Raw genomic sequence first — 20,822 nt, 5'->3', positions numbered from 1 at the left:
ATAGCCAACATTTTATCAAAAACATATATATTCACTTCTATGTATCTTATATACATGTATGCATACTTTTCCATAAATAAGATAAATTTTAATTTTTTATTGAAATCCTAATTAGTTTTAATTTTGTCTTTAATTTTCTTTTAATAACTTCATAATTTGATTACTGAACATTCACATTTAAACCACCAATTTAATAAAAAATACATGTGTGTACATATAGGTAGAGGTGTAAATACTGTATCAGTAAGCTTTTATGAATTAATGATTGGTAACTGGTTAAATACACAACTCGGTGACTGATAACAGTAAACATTTGTTTTCGTGTTCATGGATGCTCATATTCACAATCATCTGACTGATCAAGGAAGGGCTCAGCTGAGTGGATCCTCTGCAGGACACAGAGCTCATATTCAACCTATAGATATCAATTGTCTGAGGACTAAGCTGAACAGCAGTGACTATACGTGATACAAGATTCTTGTGGCAGGTCACAGGAGTGAACATCCCAAACCAAACTGCACAGTTGAATTTAAGTCCAATAATTTTTAACATAGCTTCAGATATTTAAAATACATTCCTTTATTTCAGTGAGTACACATTTTCAAGAAAATGTTTACTCCATTTAATTGTAGAGGTGTTTGATCGTTCCATGGACAAGTAATTATGTTTTCAGCCTTTACAATCTTGAAAATATTTGCAAATGCAACTTTGCATTAATAAGAAAATAAAGCTGGATGTGTTTTCAACATGTGGCTTTAAATAAAATTTTTTAAAATGGCCTCATTGGGGGAATAATCATTTTAACTTATATGAATATCCTTTTTTGCCTCTCTCGTGTTCTACAGAGTGGTCCAATAAGAGGTCCTCCCATAAGATTTGGAATCAGAAAAGGATGGCTCAATATTCTCCACTGGTACCTAAGACAGACACAGGGACAGAGATGAGGACTGGAGAAACACCTGGAAAGATGCTGTAGGAAGCTGAGAACATCAACATCCCCACCCCTAAGCTTCCAGACAGGACTGAGGACCACATGGTTAGATAGCCCATACTTCAAGGGCAGATGCATTCTGTTTTCTGAGGGAGCACTAGACAATTCTGCTTCTAATATCAACTTTCCTGACTACTATATCCTTGGCTTTGAAAGGTTGTAGTGGGAAAGTTAATCGTGGGAATTGGGTCATTCTTGTCATACCCCACAGTGCCAAGAAACCAGGAGGGAAAGACACTCAGGGAACAAAATATTGTTGTTTCTAGAATGCAAGTTAAATAGGCCGTATTATCCCATGGAACTAATGTTTATGGTTTTTTGAAGAAATATAAAAATTGACTCCTCCAGTCTTAAAAACTCAAGATAGTTAAATTTTTCTTATCTGAGTTCTTTTGTCGGGAAACCAACCATCAGGCCTCCAGATACTATCAAAAGGAGCTGAAACTTACATATCACTGAATCGGGACAGTGAGACCTCAGACCCTTCACCCATTATGATTGCCTAGCTGACCTCCTGCTTCCTGTTGACCAAATTATCTTCCTTACCCCTCCCTAATTCCTGTTTTCCCACATTTCTTCCCTGCTATATATACCCCTCATTTTAGTAGTTCAGGGAGATGCATTTGAGAATGGTGTCGCATCTCCTTGGCTGCAGCACCTGATTAAAGCCTGTTCCTTGGCAACACTTGTTGTCTTGTTGCCTTAGTGATTGGCTTTCTGTGTGGTGAGCAGCAGGATCTACACTGAATCCCTGGCATTTCTGTAACAAAATTCTCGGTAAGCTTCACTTCTTTGGCTTATTGTAACCTGAAATCAAATTTATCCACAACTTCTGAGATAACTTGATATAATTCTAGGATTCACTTTGTCCACCACTGCTTACCAGTCTGAGCTTGCCAGCTCCCAACCCTTCCTAGTACCAATGAACTTTCTCAAAGAGCCATAGGTAACATTTTCCCTTTTTCATAAAACTCTGACTTTCTCTTTGTTCTTCCAACATATTGAAGACCACTGAGTTTTCCTGTATGCCCCATTTGGCAAATATTTCTTTGCACATAAAACATTAAATTTAGAGATTCATCTCTACATTTTATTTAGACTTCAGTAGTTTAGACTCTAATTCTCTGTATTAAGACAATTCCTGCTTTGAATATCCATAGTGGCCTCTTCTTTGTTATATGAATTCCAAGTGAAGCCATAAACTAGACTCCTCAGGTGTCATGATCTCTGTCTTTATTAAATCAGGAGAAGCATTGCTAGATCTGTGCAGTTGGGGCTGAGAAAGAGAAAAGAATTAGGGTGCAGAGGTGACTTCATGTCCCCCTCTACCAGTACCATCAGAGTGTGGCTGCATCTGAGGAACATTCTCAGCTGATAGAGGCATCAGGAGGAGCAGCTGGGGCAGCCCAACCTCACACATCTGCTTCCCTGGGGGTTTTTGTTCGGGTGTGTAACACTGTGGGAGGGGTACTGCTATGCTGTTGACAGTAATAAGTTGCAAAATCTTCAGGCTGCAGGCTGCTGATGGTAAGAGTGAAATCTGTCCCAGATCCACTGCCGCTGAACCTTGATGGGACCCCACTTTGCAAATTGGACGCCTTATAGATCAGGAGCTTAGGGGCTTTCCCTGGTTTTTGCTGATACCATGCTAACCAGCTGCTAATGCTCTGACTTGCCCGACAAGTGATGGTGACTCTGTCTCCTACAGATGCAGACACGGAGGATGGAGACTGGGTCATCTGGATGTCACCTCTGGCACCTGAGATTGGAAACATAAAAACAAATGTCCACACAATTAATCATGTTGTAAGAGAACTTCCCTGAAGGGCCAGGCTGTACAGAGCACACTGGGCTAGGTAAATTCCTAGTGTTCTCCTTCCTTACCTGGGAGCCAGAGCAGCAGGAGCCCCAGGAGCTGAGCAGGGACCCTCATGTCCATGCTGTGTCTTGAGTGGGTCTGACTCCTGCATGAAGTGTGACCAGCCTAGTAATAAATCTTCACGGCAGGAGGATGTGCTCTGAGAACATGCAAATGAGCAGGGTGTGGGGCAGGCTGGGCACACCTGCAGGGCTGGCTCATCTCAGTAACTCAGCACCAGCTCAGTGTCCCCAGGTGTCCCAGGTAAGACCAGGGTAGCACAAATTTGTCTCCAGAGAATGTGTTTCTACTGGGGACTATTTTATTAGGAGAAACAATTTTTAGGTATTTTTTTGAGAATTTTAAATATTCCTCAGGAGCCGATATAGTAATGTATTTCATTGGTGTATCAGGATTATTTAGGAGAATATTCTTGCTTGTAGGAAACACATAGTAAAATGTTAGACGGTAGGATTCTCAAGTCTTCAAAAGACTCTCATACGATTCCGGTTAGGGAAGGGGGTGATTGTGCTATACTTGCAATATTTCTGTGAGTTTAACATTGTTCCTTTCTAAAAAAATTAAAAATAAAATATATCGACGTGATGCTATATATATTTGTAAGTATTAGGTAATGGTGTTATGCCTTTTTTCTTGCTAGTATTAGATCAAGCAATTTATTACAGATATACAAAGATGATACCGTGTTGTCTCCATGCATGCAGCACTAACAGATCCGCCATTATCAAGACCTACAGGTCTCTTTAATACCCAGAGATTACATGAGGTTCACCTTATTCTTGTTTTGGGCACCTTCATAGTCTACCTTCTTTTCTGCCATTGGGTACTATTTCCCAAAGTTCATCTGTCTTAGTGAGGGTGGCCACTGCACGAAGCATGTCCCTGCCATGCACCATCAATGACACTTTCTTCTTATACTTTTTATCAGTGAGTGGGGACAACATTCTGACCCAGACACCAGCCTCCCTGTTAACGTCTTTAGGAAAAACATACTCAATCTCTCATCAAGCAATTGCCTATGTACATGGAGAAATCAGTTGGATCCAGATGAAACTGGACATGGATTTGCATTCATTATATCTCATATCTCTAATGTACCCTGAACGTCCCAGCCTGACTCAGTAGCAGCGGAAGTGGATCCAACCACATCAGCATCAGTGGGCTGCAGCTTCGGGCTCCACAAAATTTTACTGATGCCTGACTAGGGGAGCAAAATCACAGTGCTGCAGCCCATGCACAAACCTTCCTGCTGCTTTGTAAGCAGCCTGAATTTTAAGGGAAATTGCTTATATTGGAAGAAAGGAAGAAAGTTCCATTTGTCCTCTAAATGTTTGCTGAAAATGAACGGACAAAAGAATAATTAATAAGAGAAAAGGCAAACAAAATTCACTTAAAGTGCAGTGGGGTATCATAGTGGGGTGATTACCCAGATAACTCAATGAGATCTAGTTGTTCATATTTCCTTTCTAGGGAAGAGGGAATTGGGAAGAGTAGGCAACCTGGAGAGAATAGATGAGAAAAGAAATGCATCCTCAAAAGAACAGGCAATAGCCTGCCTGGATAAAGCATCAACCTCCAGTCTCTTCTATTTTTGATTCATGTTTTGTGTTAATCTTCCCTGATATAAAATTTCCCAGGAAGAATTTCCTTGACAATTGTTTTTCTTCTGGAGAATTTGCTTTTAGGCAGATAAGGGATATTTAGGAAAAGACTTTTTGTGCGTTTGCTGCTTTCTAAATGCCTTTGGTTTTACATAATCATCATACCAATGCAGCATGGTTTGAGATGTTATTTTCTGGATTCCTTTACTTGCAACCACCTGCCAAGATCCTGTTTCAGAGAGATGCAGCTACAGACTGAGTGAGCAGTTGACCCCTCAACAACATGGAGGTTGGGGCACTGACCACGGGTGCAGATGAAAACCTGTGTAGAACTTTTGCATTTCTAACTTAAGTACTAATAGCTTACTTTTGACTGGAAGCCTTAGTGATAAAATAAATAGTTGATTACACTTTTTTACATTTTATATATATTTTATACTCTATTCTTCCAATAAAGTATGGTAAAGAAAAAATGTTCTTAAGAAAACCATAAAAATGAGAAAATATATTTACTACTTATTAAGTGCTTGCTCCAGGTGACACACACAGAAGAAAATATAAGTGGATCTGCAAACTTCAAACCCAAGTTATTCAAGGGTTAACTGTACCATGATGAATGTAGCAGTCCCCATCTGTAGTGTAGGGCTTTCCTCTTTGCTGTACCTCTGCTCACTTCCAATGGCCATATATGTGTCTTATGTTCTTTATGATCTTGGGCAGAGAGGTCTGCCTGCACGCATTGCTGGCCAGATGTCTTGGAATGTGTATCTCTGAGGAAAGTGCTGTGGTTTGACTGTGTCCTCCAGAATCCATCTGTTGTAAAGTTCATTCTCAGTGAAATGGTTTTTGCCAGGTGGGGCCTATTGGAATGTGTTTAGGTCATGAGGGTGGAGCCCTCTAGTGGAATACATTAATGCCAGTAGAAACAGGGTTTGTGGGTCTGGAATCTCTCTCTTCTGCTGGTCTGTCGTGATAAGACATGGCCTTCCTTCCACTGAGGGACTCAATGCTCCAGGCATCGTCTTGAAAGCAGAGAAAGCTGACCTTAACCTGCCCATGCCTTGATCTCAAACTTTCCATTCTCCAGAAGTGTGAGAAAATATATTTCTGATTTTATGAATTACACAGTGACAAGCAATCTGTTATAGCAGCTTGAAAGAGAACAGGAGAGACAGCTCATAATCAGTGAGGATAGGATGAGGGGTATACATACCCCAGCTTTCTCATCTCTCAGGTGGAATAGCCCAGAGGAATTTAGTCCATGTTTCCACATGTAGTTGATCTTCAGTTATCCTGAGTCAGGTGGGTGGTTGATGTGTCTTTTACCATTCATCTTCTGTTCCTGCCTCACTTTCTTCCTTCCTCCCAGTGTAAATTTGCTGTCTAAACAGGAATCCTAATTGTGGGTGGACCCAAACTAAGATAGTAAAATAAATCATTAATCTTTTGTATGAGGGGTATTTCTCATCTGAATTCTTATCACTTCTCTTTCTTTGACATCTAGGAATATTCAGAAATCACTTTTTTTTAACCAATCTATTTTAGATTGAATTTATTGATTTTTTTTCTTTATGTTTTGTGAACCAAAAATTAAGTTATAAGCCACCAACGAGCTAAATGGACTCCTCTTTTGTCAGAGAGAACTTCAAAGAAATCTGAAAAACTAGGTTAGGCCATGACTGGCAGGTGGGTTTAGATGTGCCTCATTATGCTCTCCTCCCTTTGGAGTTCAGACACAACTGACCAGCATTATCATTATAACAGAGATCTTTGGACTGAGGAAACAGATGCTTGTAACAATAAGATATCATACTCCAACATGACAGATAACAGGCCCTGAAGAAAATCTAAAAATTTTACTCTAAAAATATTTCTTTTTCTTTTTTTTTTTTTCTTTTTTTTTTGAGTCTCGCTCTGTGCTCAGGCTGGAGTGCAGTGGTGCAATCTCGGCTCACTGCAAGCTCTGCCTCCTGAGTTCACACATTCTCCTGCCTCAGCCTTCCAAGCAGCTGGAACTACAGGTGCCCACCACCACGCCCTACTAATCTTTTCGTATTTTTAGTAGAGATGGGGTTTCACCCTGTTAGCCAGGATGGTCTCGATCTCCTGACCTCGTGATCCACCCACCTTGGCCTCCCAAAGTGCTGAGATTACAGTCATGAGCCACCACACCCAACCTATTTCTTTGAAATATTCTCAAGTGGCCCTGCAAAGCTGTGTGTTGTGGGAGAAATTTGCATTCTGTAAAGAATCTGCTATGCTTACTAATCATTTTCCAAAGATCTGCCTTTTTTTTAAGGTCTGACAAGCAACGTCTACTTTTTCTGCTACCCATAGGATTCATCTACATGAAAAGAACCTTGGCTTATCTAAACTCAAGCACACCCCTTTATCTAAACTCAAGCATTTCTTTAAGGTGAATTCGACTCTTTAGGCAGAGCTTAACTCTTTCAACCAGTTGCCAATCAGGAAAACTTTGAAGCCACCTGTGACCTGGAAGCCCCTGCTTCAAGATATCCCACCTTTCCAGTACAAACTAATGTATATCTTATATATGTTGGTTTATGTCTTTGCCTGTAATTTCTGTGTCTCCCTAAAATGTATAAAACCAACGTGTAATCCAACCACCTTGGGCACATGTTTACAGGATCCCCTAAGGCTGTGTCACAGGCCATAAGCCTTATCTTTGGCAAAATAAATCTATAACTTGATTGAGACCAGTCTCAGATACAGTTTTGTTTACACTGGGTCACAAAATTTAAAATCCTCTAAAACTGTCTACACATCCATATATCTACATTAGAGGGATTGGAGTGAGCACACTCTAACAGTCAAAACTCACAAGTTAGAGGAACCTGAGTCTAAGATTTTGTCCAGCTCTCTTGCTTCATAAAAATACTTTGTGATTTTTTAAATTTTACTCTAGATGACAATTTTGGGGAATATGTTTATGGTCGGTGGAATGAATAATGTCTCCACCCCAAAAGATGTCCATATCCTCGTCTCTGGAACCCGTGTTATACGAGTTATTAAGAAATTATTTTAGGCATATAAAGAGGAAACAGGGTCATTGGGAAGGTTTTGTTTCTTTTAAAGCAGCTCCAGAAATGTTTCTTGTTTAGTAGGAAAGCCCTGGCTCTTAGAGCTGGTCCGGCTAGCTTTTTTTTCTTTTTTTGAGAGGGAGTCTCGCTCTGTCGCCCAGGCTGGAGTGCAGTGGCACGATCTCGGCTCACTGCAAGCTCCGCCGTCTGGTTTCATGCCATTCTCCTGCCTCAGCCTCCCAAGTAGCTGGGACTACAGGTGCCCGCCACCATGCCCGGCTAATTTTTTGTATTTTTCAGTAGAGATGGGGTTTCACCGTTTTAGCCAGGATGGTCTAGATCTCCTGACCTCCTGATCCGCCTGCCTCGGCCTCCCAAAGTGCTGGGATTACAGGCGGCAAGCTTTGATATACAAATACTGGCCATTAGAAACTGGGTCCAGCCAAACATGGAGATTCCCACACTATTCTTCTTCTTTTTTTTTTTTTTTTGAGACGCAGTCTCGCTCTGTCATCCAGGCTGGAGTGCAGTGGATCGATCTCGGCTGACTGCAACCTCTGCCTCCTGGGTTCAAGCGATTCTCCTGCCTCAGTCTCCTGAGTAGCTGGGATTACAGGCACATGCCACCATGCCCAGCTAATTTTTGTGTTTTTGGTAGAGACGGGGTTTCACCATGTTGGCCAGGATGGTCTCCATCTCTTGACCTCATGATCCACCTTCCTTGGCCTCCCAAAGTGCTGAGATTACAGGTGTGAGCCACCACGTCCAGCTCCCACTGTCTTCTTCCTTGCCCCGACATGTGCCTGGCAACATGGTTGCCCCCCATATCCCCATGTGTGTAGAAATTTATGGCACCCCTGCATTTGCATATTAAAACGCTAGGGTGGGAGGGCCAGTTTTTTCTCAGGCCACATGAATGACATGCCTGGTAAAACCAATCCCCTAAGCCCTATGCAAATCAGACACCACCTTCTTCAGCCTCCTCATATAAGCAGCCACTTTTCCACCGCACATGGAGTTTTCTCTTAGTTCTAATCACCCCTCTCTCTGTCTCTGTACAGTGGAGCTGTTTTCTTCTTCTTTCCTTCTTGCGTATTAAACTTTTTGCTCCTTAAAACAACTCCACGCATGTCCGTTTCTTTTTAAACACACCCGGGTGAGACTAAGAACGGTGGTGTTCCTCCAGTCATCAGAGCCCAATCATAAATATTCTACCTTACATAGCAAAAGAAGAACTTGACAGGTGTAAGTTAAGGACTTTAAGAATAAGCAACCTGGTTATCCAGATGAAACCAATATAATCACAAAGGTTCTTAAAACAGAGGAGGAGGCTCCCAGTCAGAGAGGAGCTGGGACAATGGGGAGGGATGTGGTTTGAGGAGGGAAGGGGCCATAGAACCAGAAATGTGGGAGCACCTAGAAGATAAAAGCAGAGGAACCAGTTCTCTCCTCTGGAGCCTCCAGAAGGAGTGCAGCCCTACTGACACCTTAACATTAGCTCAGTGAGACTTCTGACCCCCAGAACTACAGGGTAGTACATTTATGTTGTGTGAAGCCAATAAGACTGAGGCAATTTAAACAGCAGCGTTGGAAACTAATGCAAGGGGAAGAGATGTCTTTCAGCTCACTGAGCACATGCTTGTCCCCTGTTCTTGGAAATATTTCCACCTTGTTTTCTGGTGTCAGTTATGACAAGAGACAGAGAAAATTTTTCCGAGAGAAGAGCTAGCACAAGAAATCGTTTTTAGCTAGAAAATCTCTTGGGTAAAATCTCATGATTATCTCTTGTACGATCTAGATATCACAGAGTTTGGGGTCAGATCTCACAGCATGTGATAGGAGGAAGAGGGTTTTGTTTGTTGGTTTGTTTTCATATTATGAGGGAAAATTAGATTTTCAGGACACAATCTGAGAGGGACAGACAGAGTCAGAGATATTTTAAGAGAAAGAGGAGATGTGGAAGGAGTCAGGGCAATGAAACACGTGTCCCAGCTCCCAAATCTAAAATAAAGTCATTGATTTTACAAGGTGAAGAAAAACTCTTCACCTTCCATCTTCTTAGGAAGGATCATATTCTTCCCAGAGTCCCTGCCCCTACTTCACTCCCCTGACATTGCACTGTGGAGCTAATCACATGTGCCCTTAATCCCTGCTCCTGTCCCAGGCTGGGAGAGGCTCACTGTCCTCACCATGCACAGCAGGATAGAGCTGGTGCCCTAGGCACCAAAGGAGAAGAGGATGGTTTCTGTGCAGGTGATAAGAGCTTTACCGCATTTTACATTTCACTAAAATTCTAAGTAAAGTTCTGTGGAGAGAAGAGAACATGGGGCAACTTTATCTGGTGGGGTTGGAGAGACCAGGCTCTGAGAATGACAATGAATTCACATTTCTACGTTTCCAGATGCCAAATGCTAACTTTAGCAATTGTGGAAATGTGGACTTTGAGTTTAAGAACAAGTTTCAGGTACTGCAATAAATGAGGAGACATTTGGAATAGGGTCCTTAGCCTAGGGCTAAAGTCAGGCTGGTAGTGCCTGGGAGCTGCCAGGTGCTGGCCCTGGGCTGTGGTAGAAGCAGCTGTTCTCCTGAGCCACAGGGCTGAGGACCTGGGAGGAGCCACAGGCCCTGGCCACAGGGCTGCCTGGCAGGGGCTTCAGGGAAGGAAACTGCTCACTAATTCAGGGGAGCTGCATTAAGCATATATCCTGCAGCCTGGACTCCCTGGTGCTGAATGACTTTGTCCCTGTTGGAGCCAAACAGGGAGGGTCAGCAAATGTCCTCAAAGTCTTTACTCAGCCAGACTCTGTTCTGCTTGGAAAGAAAAGGAACACATGCTACACAAACAAACACAAAATTATGTGTATCTGTAGTAAGAATTTCTAATATAATTTTTATATATTGAATACACATATTTTAGAAATAAATTGTATTTATATATTTGCATATACTATGTATCTATGGATAAACATGTGGCACACATTTATAAAGATCTATAACTTTGGTTGCTAGTATATGGTATAGTTTTAAACTTTAATAAATTGAATGTGAACATTGAAAATAAGCACTGGGTGCACCACCTCATGGCATCTTCCTCACTACAGGGCCTGAGGGTCATAAAGCTCAGGACCATGTTCCATGTCCCCCTGGGTGGACAGCAGTGAACTGCCCATTGCTGAGGATCATGAGTGACCTGAAGGGGGTCTGTGGAATCACAGAGCAGCAGATGCCCAAGAGATGGATATTGGGTCTGGGCCCTAAATGGAGGGCGGTTTTGTCCCCAGAGCTCAGCACAAAGTCCTCTTCTGGTCATTTCTGTTCACATGTGGCTCACAGGCTGCATGGACACAGGATGAAGCACCTCCATGGCTCATTCCCAGCTTCCCCTCTGACTGGGGTGATGTGGGATATCTCTGCCCAGCTTTCATGGCTCACCAGCTGCTGGGACTCTGTTGAGAATGGCCTATGTCTGCTCCATGCACAAGCTTCTCAATAGTTGCCATTTTACTTTCTGGTCTCCAATAACCACAAATTGCCAACCATGACCCTTCCACAAAGATTGATGGAGTGGGGTCGGAACTATGGGTTCAGCAATGTGCCAGGGCATGTATATAAGAGAAACAAGGTGTGGCCAGCCCATGTGTGAAGTGAGGATGAATTTGCATCATGAATTTGGAGTAGGAGGTGGGAGAAAACATCCTGACGTGCTCCAGGCAGTGATGCCCACAAGATACACTAGAGGTGCCCATAGAGGAGGTGGGAAGGGGGTGTGAGAAAAAGAGGAGATGTGCATTCAGAGGTGTCTCCCAGACTGTTCCCCTGAAAAGACTTCAGACCCTTAGCAACACCTGGGCCCCCGGGCAGAGCTGTTGCTAGGGAAGATTTGTGCAGGACAGGGACAGGAGGAGGGAGCACCTACATCTGAAGGCATCTTGGTTGCTGAAGGCCAGAATGACATCTGTTCAGGCCCACTGTCCCTGAGTCTGGCAGGCATCATGTCCAGGAAGGCAGCAGGAGCCAGCAGGAGCTCAGAGCCAGGCCCTGGTTCTGCTGGTGCCAGGCTAGGCTGTTCTTCACACTCTGGCCAGCCCTGCAGGTGACAGTGACCCTCTCACCTGAGATAAAAGGAAGGGGATGAAGATGGCTTCCACATAACATGTGCACTGTCATGCAAGTGGGGGAACAAACACGCAGATACCCAAATATTAATACCAAGTTTGTAGTTCCTCCAACTTGGTGCAATTCTGATCAGAAGGAAAAACAGGCTAACGACTTCATCATCAAAGGAAGTTCATGTTTAATACAAACTATCTGAGGATGTAGCCAGAATTCCCCTTCCTCACCAGGCAGTCAGGACAGCAAGAGCAAGAGGAGAAAAGCTGGGTCCCAAAGCCCACAAGGTGCCTCCTGAGGCTGATCCTGCTCAGAGAAGGTGTTGACAGTGGATGAGTCTGCGGAGACTCCCACATCAACATACCCTAAGCTGGATGGCTTGAGCCATAGACATTTATTGCTAATTTATTAATCGTTTATTGTGAATGTATTAGAACCCTGGAAGGTTCAAGATCAAGGTCCAGAAGGATTTGCTTTCTGGTGAGAACCCTGTTTCTTGTTTTCAGATGTCATCCCTGGATACATCCTCACGTGTGTTCAGCAACGTGCCGGGCATGTGTAAGTAGGAGAAGCAAGTACATGCTTTCCTCAGTGCATTCTTGGAGGCTGGTGAGGGGTTAAGGAACAGATCGATGATGTTTATTTTTACTAGGACACAAATCCTATTAAATCAGAGCCCCAAGGTTTTCACTTCATTTCACCCTAATTACCCCTTCATAACCTCTATGTCTAAATACAGTAATTTTGCAGGTTGGAGATTCAAAATATGAATTTGTGAAACACCATTCAGTTCATAGCAGGTGCGCTTTGAGGACGTGGCCAAGGCAGTAGGAAGGGCAAGGCGAGGCTTCCAGTCTCCGAGCACAGAGGGGGTTTTCCCACCACTCAGCACACTGGCAGCTCCTCCCAGGTGATCCAGGTCACACATGAGACCCCATTCCTGCCTTGGGGGCTGCCTGCTGATAATGAAACAATACCACCCTTAATTTTCACTATTTCTAAGATCAGACTTCTATTTTATGTTTATTATGGGGTTTGTCCAATGGCCAGGTTTGTGACATACCACCCAATGGCAGGTTTGTGACATAACATCTTATAGAATTTTAGATGCTGGTTTCCAATGAGACTTGATGGAGTTTTTTCATGGGTTTTCATGGAGTTGATCTTATTACATCCACCATTATGCTGCATTCTGTAGGGAACACAAAATGATTCCTCTCCTCAATAAACCAGTCACCTAGTTGAAGATAAAGGGTGTTCAGAAAAGATTGTCCCAAAACAATTAGGGGCTAGATTCTGTGATCCATGTGAGATGCCAATGATGTGATTCTGGAAAGCAGAAGGTGAGGTTGTGAGAGGACCTGCAGCACACAATGCCCAAGGCTAGGGTGGCGAGTAGAGGGCCCCTGGTCTGGATCCATCTACCCAGCTTCATTCCTCCCATTCTTGAAACAGTGGCTGCACCAGCCAGGAAGCATCTGAGACCACCTGATTCTCTGGAATAATAGCTGCTGAGGTTTGTGCTGTGAGCTAAAACACTGTGAGTGTCTAACTGTAACCATTTAGATTAGCACTAATGAAAATAATTTTTAAGATGGTGAAAATGTCTATATTTATGCTTTGCAAGTGTAGCCGTTATATGTCATATGTGACTCCTGAGCACTTGAAATGTAGTGAAAACAACTAAGGAACTACACTGTTAATTTTAATTAATTCCAATATACATGTTTGTGGCTGAGTACTGCTAATGTTGGCCATGTGAGACAGGGAAGTTTTAGATGGTAATAAACAGCAATGTCATCAGGACAACCAATCTGCTAAATGTTAAGCAAAGATGATCCCAGGACCATTGCACCAAGCTGGAGTGGACAAGGTGGAAAGAGCACATACGTGGATCTTTGGAACCCAGATTCTTCTTCCTCCAGGTGAGTGATGTAAACTCTCTGTCTTGAAGACACTGACATTGAAGCTAGCGACTGGGGAGCTGAGTGTTTCTCCTGGAAGCTGTGGTGGAAACAGAACATAGATCTTCCTTAGTATTACTCATGTCCCTCTCCGTAGGCTTCACAGCAGAGTGGTGCTGTCTGATCAAGTGGGAGGTGAATGCTGTGCTCCCTAATCAATAGTCTTTCTCAGTCCCATGGGACATATGAACCCTGTCACATGCAGCCCACGCAGTTGAAGCCAGAGCACCATGACCCAGAGGGCCAGAGCCCCATGTCCAGTGTCCAGTGTTGCCTCTGCCTTTGGTGGTCCCACCCTACAGGACTCAGTGATGAAGGCTTGAGTGGCAGGGAAGGGCTTTGGGGAGCCTGCCAACTAGCAATAAGGGTGCAGACCTGGGCTTCCAGCTTCTGAGCAAGGGAACATTCTATGTCCTAGGTGTGATCCAGGTCAAGGTGTTTGATAAAAGATATTACAATAAATTATATTCTTAAGCAAATAAAAACACGTAAGGCATCTGATTATTATAGGACTGTTTGGGTTTTACACCACTAAAGTGGTAAAGAATAAATTTTTCAATGCACAGTGGTTTATCAGGAATCTCCCAGCCCCTGCCCTTCCCGTGATGATTCTGTGGTCTTTGCAGGTCGTATGGTCACTTGGAGGCCTCCTTACCAATCAGATGCATCCTCAGTACAACCCTAAGATCTTCCCCGATCAACATAGATGAGCAGCTTCAATCTCCAGATACTACATACCATTGGCTGATTTTTATGTAATGTATCAACACTGAAAGTATTCTATTCCATTTCATTATGTAGTTATTGTTCTGTGCATGGCTCATTCCCCTACTGAATATCAGTACTTGTGATCAAAAATTGTTTTATTTACTTACATGTACTAAACCTTAAATGATAGCATTTATTGATTCTGAAAACTCTGACATTAAGTTAAAATCCCTTAAAAGCAACTATGTGCTTCTTCTTTTAATTAGAAGAAATATGGTGCAATCACCTCAACTAAGGATACTAAGCTACTTTTACTGTTGAAAATGATTAATTGGACATGGGGAAACATATTGACAAAAGTAACAAGCATTACTATGATGTTGAATAAACACAGTTTGCATGTAAATTGTACAGTTATGATTAATTGTATTCAACACAGGAGAAAGAAAGGCCCTCATGGTTGGTGGGGATTGCTGGATTGGTTGGTGATTCAGTCCTTAGAAGCAAGGGGGAGCTGATGAGTGATCTCAGGCAGGCATCCAATATAAGGTCCAAATATGCTTAATTACAATGTTCTTTTCCTTAAGGTTTGATATTTTAAGCTGGTCCTGCTGGGGAAGTTTTGAGCACATTCATGGAATATGTGGAATAAAGATTAAAAACAGTATATTTCAAAATACTCTTAAACAGCTCAGAAACACCCAAAGAAAACTATTTTATAAAAATATCATGCCTTCCTCACCCATTCTTGATATTTGTGTTTAACCAAGCATGACTCACAATTCGACTTTTCTCCACATCGTTGCCTAGAGTGTTGAAGAAATTCCTCTAATAGGACAGAAATGGAGTCAATCTTGCCGTATCTGGCCAATCTTGTTCTGGCCAGTCTTGCTTTATCTCAAAATGTTACATTTCCTGAACCTTCTACAGTTATTCCTGAAAACTACAAGCAAGAAAGGGAAGGGGACTGGGATCATTCACGGCAAAATGGAACCTGTTCTGCAAATACTGTAGTGAAATCGTAACTCAGTAATCATTTTGTGACTGGCTTATTTCACTTAGCGTAATGTCCTCTAGTTTCATCCAAGTTGTAACATGTGTCAGAATTTCCGTTTTTAAAGCTAATTTTGCCTTTTTAAAGCTACAGTATGCTACTGTATGTATATACCACATTTGGATTACCAGTTGCTTCCTTTGTGAACATTTGAATTGCTTCTACCTTTTGGCTATTGTGAATAATTTGGTTCTGAATGTGGGTATACAAATATCTCCTCAAGTTAATATCTTCAATTACTTGGGTATATGTCCAAAAGTGGAATTGCTGAATTATATAGTATTTCTATTTTTAATTCTTTGAGGAATTGCCTTCTGGTTTCCCACAGCAGGTGGGCCATTTACATCACCACGATAGTGTCCACGGGAGTTCCAGTTCCCTAAATTCTCACCAAGACTGGTAATTTTCTGTTGGAAAAAAAAAATTCCTAATAGGTATGAGGTGGGTTTTGTTTTTATTTTTCTAAGGATTAATAATGTTGACCATGTTTTCGTATGCTAGTTTTCTAATTATCTCTAAAGAATCTTCTTTAGAGAAACATCAATTCATGTACTTTTCTCATTTTTAATCAGGTATTTTATTTTAATGTTGACATGTAAGACTTATTTTTGTATAGTAGATATTATTAACCCCATATCAAATATAAGATTTACAAATATTTTCTTCTATTCCACATGTTACATTTTCACTGTGTTGATTATGTCTTTTGATGCACATTTTAAATTTTTATGTAGTCCAATTTATCCTCTTTTCTACTTTTGCCTGTATTTTGGTATTAAAACTGTTAGTATTTAAATGTCTGTAAATACTGACTTACTATGCTGAGAAGGTCACACTGCACCATCTCTCTGATGGTGGAGCTAAGAGTTTTACACTCTCCCATTTTGTACCGGGGGACAGTGCAGCTAGGTGAGAACCCAGTGGCTTTACCCAGCTTATTTGTCTTGCATTTTTGGTGACATGGATTGTTGTTCACATTGGCTTCCTCTGGCAGGTCCATCTGGAAAGCATTATATTTAGCAAGAAAAAAGGAGGCTGTGAATGATGTCACTGTGGACTGTGTATATTCCCTGTTGCAAATGTCAAATCCATGAAGCATAAAGAGATTTACTAGAGGATATTTAATTCCTTATAAATTGTTGAAAAGCCTTAAGGAACAGGCTCCAGGCAAAGCCTCTAGAACAATTCCAAGAATGGCACTGCTGGCGCAGGCTGGGGAGGAGCTCCTGCTGCCTGAGACTCCACATTCAAGCTGTCTCCTGCAGAAAAGAGAGCAGCTCTTCTCACTACTGCCCCCAGAGAGACAGCCGCTCTGCTATCAGCTACTAGAGATCTGACCCCTTTCTCTGACTGCCCATCAGATGTGTTACTACAGAGTGCTTTTGGATTGAGATGAGGGAGGGGAAATGCCTGATCTCACTCAAATGTGGTCATTTTCCTGGTCTGGGTCACAGCCAGGCAGCACAGTCCTGTGGGCACAATATCTTCACTTTCCAGGTTCCTATAAAATGAGAGTATCTTTCTTGACTGTGGAAAATATGGGGGTGGGGAGGGTCAAGGAATAGGAAAAGGAGTACGTGGAGTTGCCTGAGCTGCCACTCTGGTTTCCCCAAATGTTTTCAATCCATTAAATTCATGATAATAAACACCTTTCTGCCTAATCAGACTTAATGGCTTTTCTTAGATCCAAATGATTCTGTGATAAAACTAAAGAGAAAAAATAAATACACTTTTCAACATTTAAGCTGACCAGGAGGCTGTCCTTGGTATTTACCCCTCCACATCCCACTATACATTTCATCTTCCCTTCGCCTCACTGGTGATCCAAGTGCAGATAATGCTTCACATGACTGTGATCCCCAGAACTTCATCCTGATGACTGTTGAAATCTTCTCTGAGTTTTACCAGTGGAAATGGCAATAAATAGAAAGATCCCAGAAGGTCCCCTAGGGTCCATATTTTCTGTACTTCCTCTCTAAACTATGTAAAATTAATTATATTTGCTCTTGCTTTATATGGGCTACATCTATGTCCCCAGCACACACCCTAACGCCCTGTGTTGACAACTTATCCAGTATTGTATTAAGTCCAAATGGGCACATGTTTATTATATTATTTTTTCCAATTTAATGAAATAATTGTCATGTCAAATCTTTGGATTAAGAACCATCTACCAGACAACCACAGCCCTGAGAAAATAGAAATAGAGTATTTCAAGCTGTTCAGTTTGCATAACAATGATGATTCTATAGCTCATTTACAAGATATAAATATTCTGTTTATGGGAGTAAGAGCAACATTCACAGTGAGTGTTGCAGACCCTCGGCCACATCTGACAGCATAGGAATTCAATAGCACAAGGGTTTGTGTGCCAGCTGTGGTTGACTAATAATGGGTTTTTCTTTGTCTATAGGGAAAGTTGCACCTGTGCACATGACAGGATCATGAGCTACACTTTACTTCACTTTTTTTGAAGTCAGTTAGCTACTTGATCCAAAGCCATAGTATGGAAGAACTTCCTGACTCTGATGAAGGCACTGGGAAAATCCTCAAATAATATTTTATGCAGTATCATAACCGAAGACAAAGGAAAATCCATATATAGGATAATAACCACTGCTCTCCTCATGTTACATGAAGTCCACTTGAGTCACCTGACATCAGCTGTTACTATGAGCCCTGATGTGTGGTAGAATGTTAGGGGTTCAGGAAGGGTCAGTTTTCTTGGCAAATTAGGTGTTCAGAAGAGCCAGTAGCCCTGTACATCTCAGTTAGTTGAAACTCATATTATTGAGTCCCCACAGCAACCTACGTAACAGTGGTTCATGAGGCTACCTGGGAAAGTGGGCAAAGGTGACTGACTGAAGTCCATGTGTTCAATCATCCTCATTATGAAAAGCCCCCTGCTCATTAATGGCATTTGGATTAATATTCACTGAGAAAGCATGTTGTTTTTTGATTATGGCTCATTTTTGAAACATCTAGTCATAGCTCTTCCAAAATAACTTTGTCTGCAATCATCCTGTTGTGTTTCTTTTAAGGCCTGATGATCTGTCAAAACCAACAACCAATATTATTAAATTGCTGTTCTCTTTGCAATGAGATCATCAGATGTAACCCTTGCAGTTTATCCATGATTAGGATTTTTACATTTCCAGGGCTTCCTTGACGATGGCACTAATGTGACGCCATCCAGCATCCATTGTTGTGAGAACTCTATTTGGAATATCATCATTGTGGGCATTAACATAATGGAGACTTTCATAGGATGCAATGGTTAATATTCAACATTAGTCAAAATTTGCTGTAGTCCTACCCTTGGAGATCTACGGGTTGGAAAAATATTTTAGGTTAGGACAACCATTTGGTAAAGTTTTAAAAATAAAGGCTAAAAAGAAATTTTCTTTAGCAAGAGTATGAACTATATGTGGTCCAGAATACCATTTTTTTACAGATGCAACAAAAAATTATTTAAAATGTATATAATTTAGATAATAATTTTGTAAATTTGTATATATTGCATATATAATAGAATAAACATAATTAAATATGAATACTATATATACTTATAGCCAACATTTTATCAAATAAATATATATTAACTTTTATGTATCTTATATATATATGCACATTTTTCCATAAATGAGGTAAATTTTAATTTTTTAATGAAATACTAATTAGTTTTAATTTCATCTTTAATTTTCTCTTAATAACTTCATAATTTGATTACTTAATGTTCAGATTTATATCACCAATTTAAGAAAAAACGCATGTGTCTATGTATAGGCAGAGGTGTAAATACTGTATCAGTAAGCTTTTATGCGTTAATGATTGATAACTGGTTAAATATACAACTCAGTGGCTGATAACTATAAATACTTGTTTTCATCTTCATGGATGCTCATGTTCACAATCATCTGGCTGATTAAGGAAGGGCTCAGCTGAGTGATTCCTCTGCAGGGCACTGAGCTTGTCTTTAGCCTACAGGTATCAATTGTCTGAAGACGAAGCTGAACAGCAGTGACTACACGTGATACAAGATTCTTGTGGCAGGTCACAGGAGTGAACAACATCCCAAACCAAACTGCACAGTTGAATTTAAGTCCAATAATTTCTAATATAGCTTCACACATTTTAAATATTTTTTTATTTCAGTGAGTACAAATTTTCAAGAAAATGTTTACTCCATTTAATTATAGAGGTGTTTGATCATTCCATGGACAAGTAATTACGTTTTCAACCTTTACAATCCTGAAAATATTTGCAGATGCAAATTTGCATTAATAAGAAAATAAAGCTGGATGTGTTTTCAACATGTGCCTTTAAATATAATTTTTGAAATGGCCTCAAAGGGGGAAAATTATTTTAACTTATGTAAATATCCCTTTTTACCTCTCTTGTGTCCTATAGAGTTGCCCAATAAGAGGTCCTCCCATGAGATTTGGAAGTCAGAAAAGGATGACTCAATATTCTCCATTGGTACCTAAGGCAGACACAGGAACAGAGGTGAGGACTAGAGAAACACCTGAAAAGATGCTGTAGGAAGCTGAGAGCATCAGCACCCCCACCCCTAAGCTTCCAGACAGGACTGAGGACCACATGGTTAGATAGCCCATACTTTAGGGGCAGATGCATTCTGTTTTCTGAGGGAGCACCAGAGAATCCTGCTTCTAATATCAGCTTTCCTGACTACTATATCCTTGGCTTTGAAAGGTCGTAGTGGGAAAGTTAATCATGGAATTCGGTCATTCTTGTTATACCCAACAGAGTCAAGAAACCAGGAGGGAAAGGCACTCAGGGTGCAAAATACTGTTTCTGGAATGCAATTGAAATAGGCCCTATTATCCCATGGAACTAAAGTTTATGGTTTTTTGAATAAACAGAAATTGACTCCCACAGTCTTAAAACTCAAGATAGTTACATTTATCTTACCTTTTTTTTTTTCTTTTTTTTAATTTCAGGAAAGCAACCATCAGGCCTCCCAGATACTATCAAGGAGCTGAAACTTACATATCACTGAATCAGGACAGTGAGACGTCAGACCCTTCACCCATTGTGATTGCCTAACTGACCTCCTGCTTCCTGTTGACCCAATTATCTTTCTTAACCCTCCCTAATTCCTGTTTTCCCACATTTCTTCCTTGTTATATAAACCCCGAATTTCAGTTGGTCAGGGAGATACATTTGAGAACGGTGTCCCATCTCCTCAGCTGCAGCATCTGATTAAAGCCTGTTCCTTGGCAACAATTGTGTTAGTGATTGGCTTTCTGTGTGATGAGCTGCAGATTCTACACCAAATCCCTGGCATTTCAGTAACAAAATTCTCGGTAAGCTTCACTGATTTGGTTTATTGTAACCTGAAATCAAATTTATCCACAACTTCTGAGATAACTTGATATAATTCTAGGATTCACTTTGTCCACCACTGCTTACCAGTCTGAGCTTGCCAGCTCCCAACCCTTCCTAGTGCCAAT

General features: G+C 41.3%; 1 protein-coding gene and 1 long non-coding RNA gene across 3 annotated transcripts; one reads left to right on the top strand and one right to left on the bottom strand.

Moving 5' to 3' along the window:
• Positions 1-2,403: 2,403 nt before the first annotated feature.
• Positions 2,404-3,018, bottom strand: LOC100937427 (immunoglobulin kappa variable 1-12). The gene is made up of 2 exons (XM_054547441.1): positions 2,876-3,018; positions 2,404-2,750 (listed from the first exon to the last, which is right to left on the bottom strand). Exons 1-2 carry the CDS (start codon positions 2,928-2,930, stop codon positions 2,404-2,406), a joined length of 402 nt encoding a protein of 133 aa, XP_054403416.1. The 5' UTR covers positions 2,931-3,018.
• A 9,747-nt stretch (positions 3,019-12,765) lies between these two features.
• LOC129057528 (uncharacterized) lies at positions 12,766-20,595 on the top strand. Of its 2 annotated transcripts, XR_008522106.1 has the most exons (5): positions 12,766-12,965; positions 13,078-13,547; positions 14,213-14,341; positions 19,759-19,854; positions 20,310-20,595. It is a non-coding gene; the product is annotated as an uncharacterized LOC129057528 (long non-coding RNA). The 2 variants fall into 2 exon arrangements; XR_008522105.1 differs by having other exon boundaries at positions 12,768-13,547.
• Positions 20,596-20,822: the final 227 nt, after the last annotated feature.

Source organism: Pongo abelii, chromosome 12 (genome assembly GCF_028885655.2).
Source record: "Pongo abelii isolate AG06213 chromosome 12, NHGRI_mPonAbe1-v2.0_pri, whole genome shotgun sequence".
In the NCBI taxonomy this organism is placed as follows: Eukaryota; Metazoa; Chordata; class Mammalia; order Primates; family Hominidae; genus Pongo; species Pongo abelii.
The sequence above is the reverse complement of the archived record's forward strand: the minus strand, read 5'-3'. Positions and strand labels throughout refer to the sequence as shown.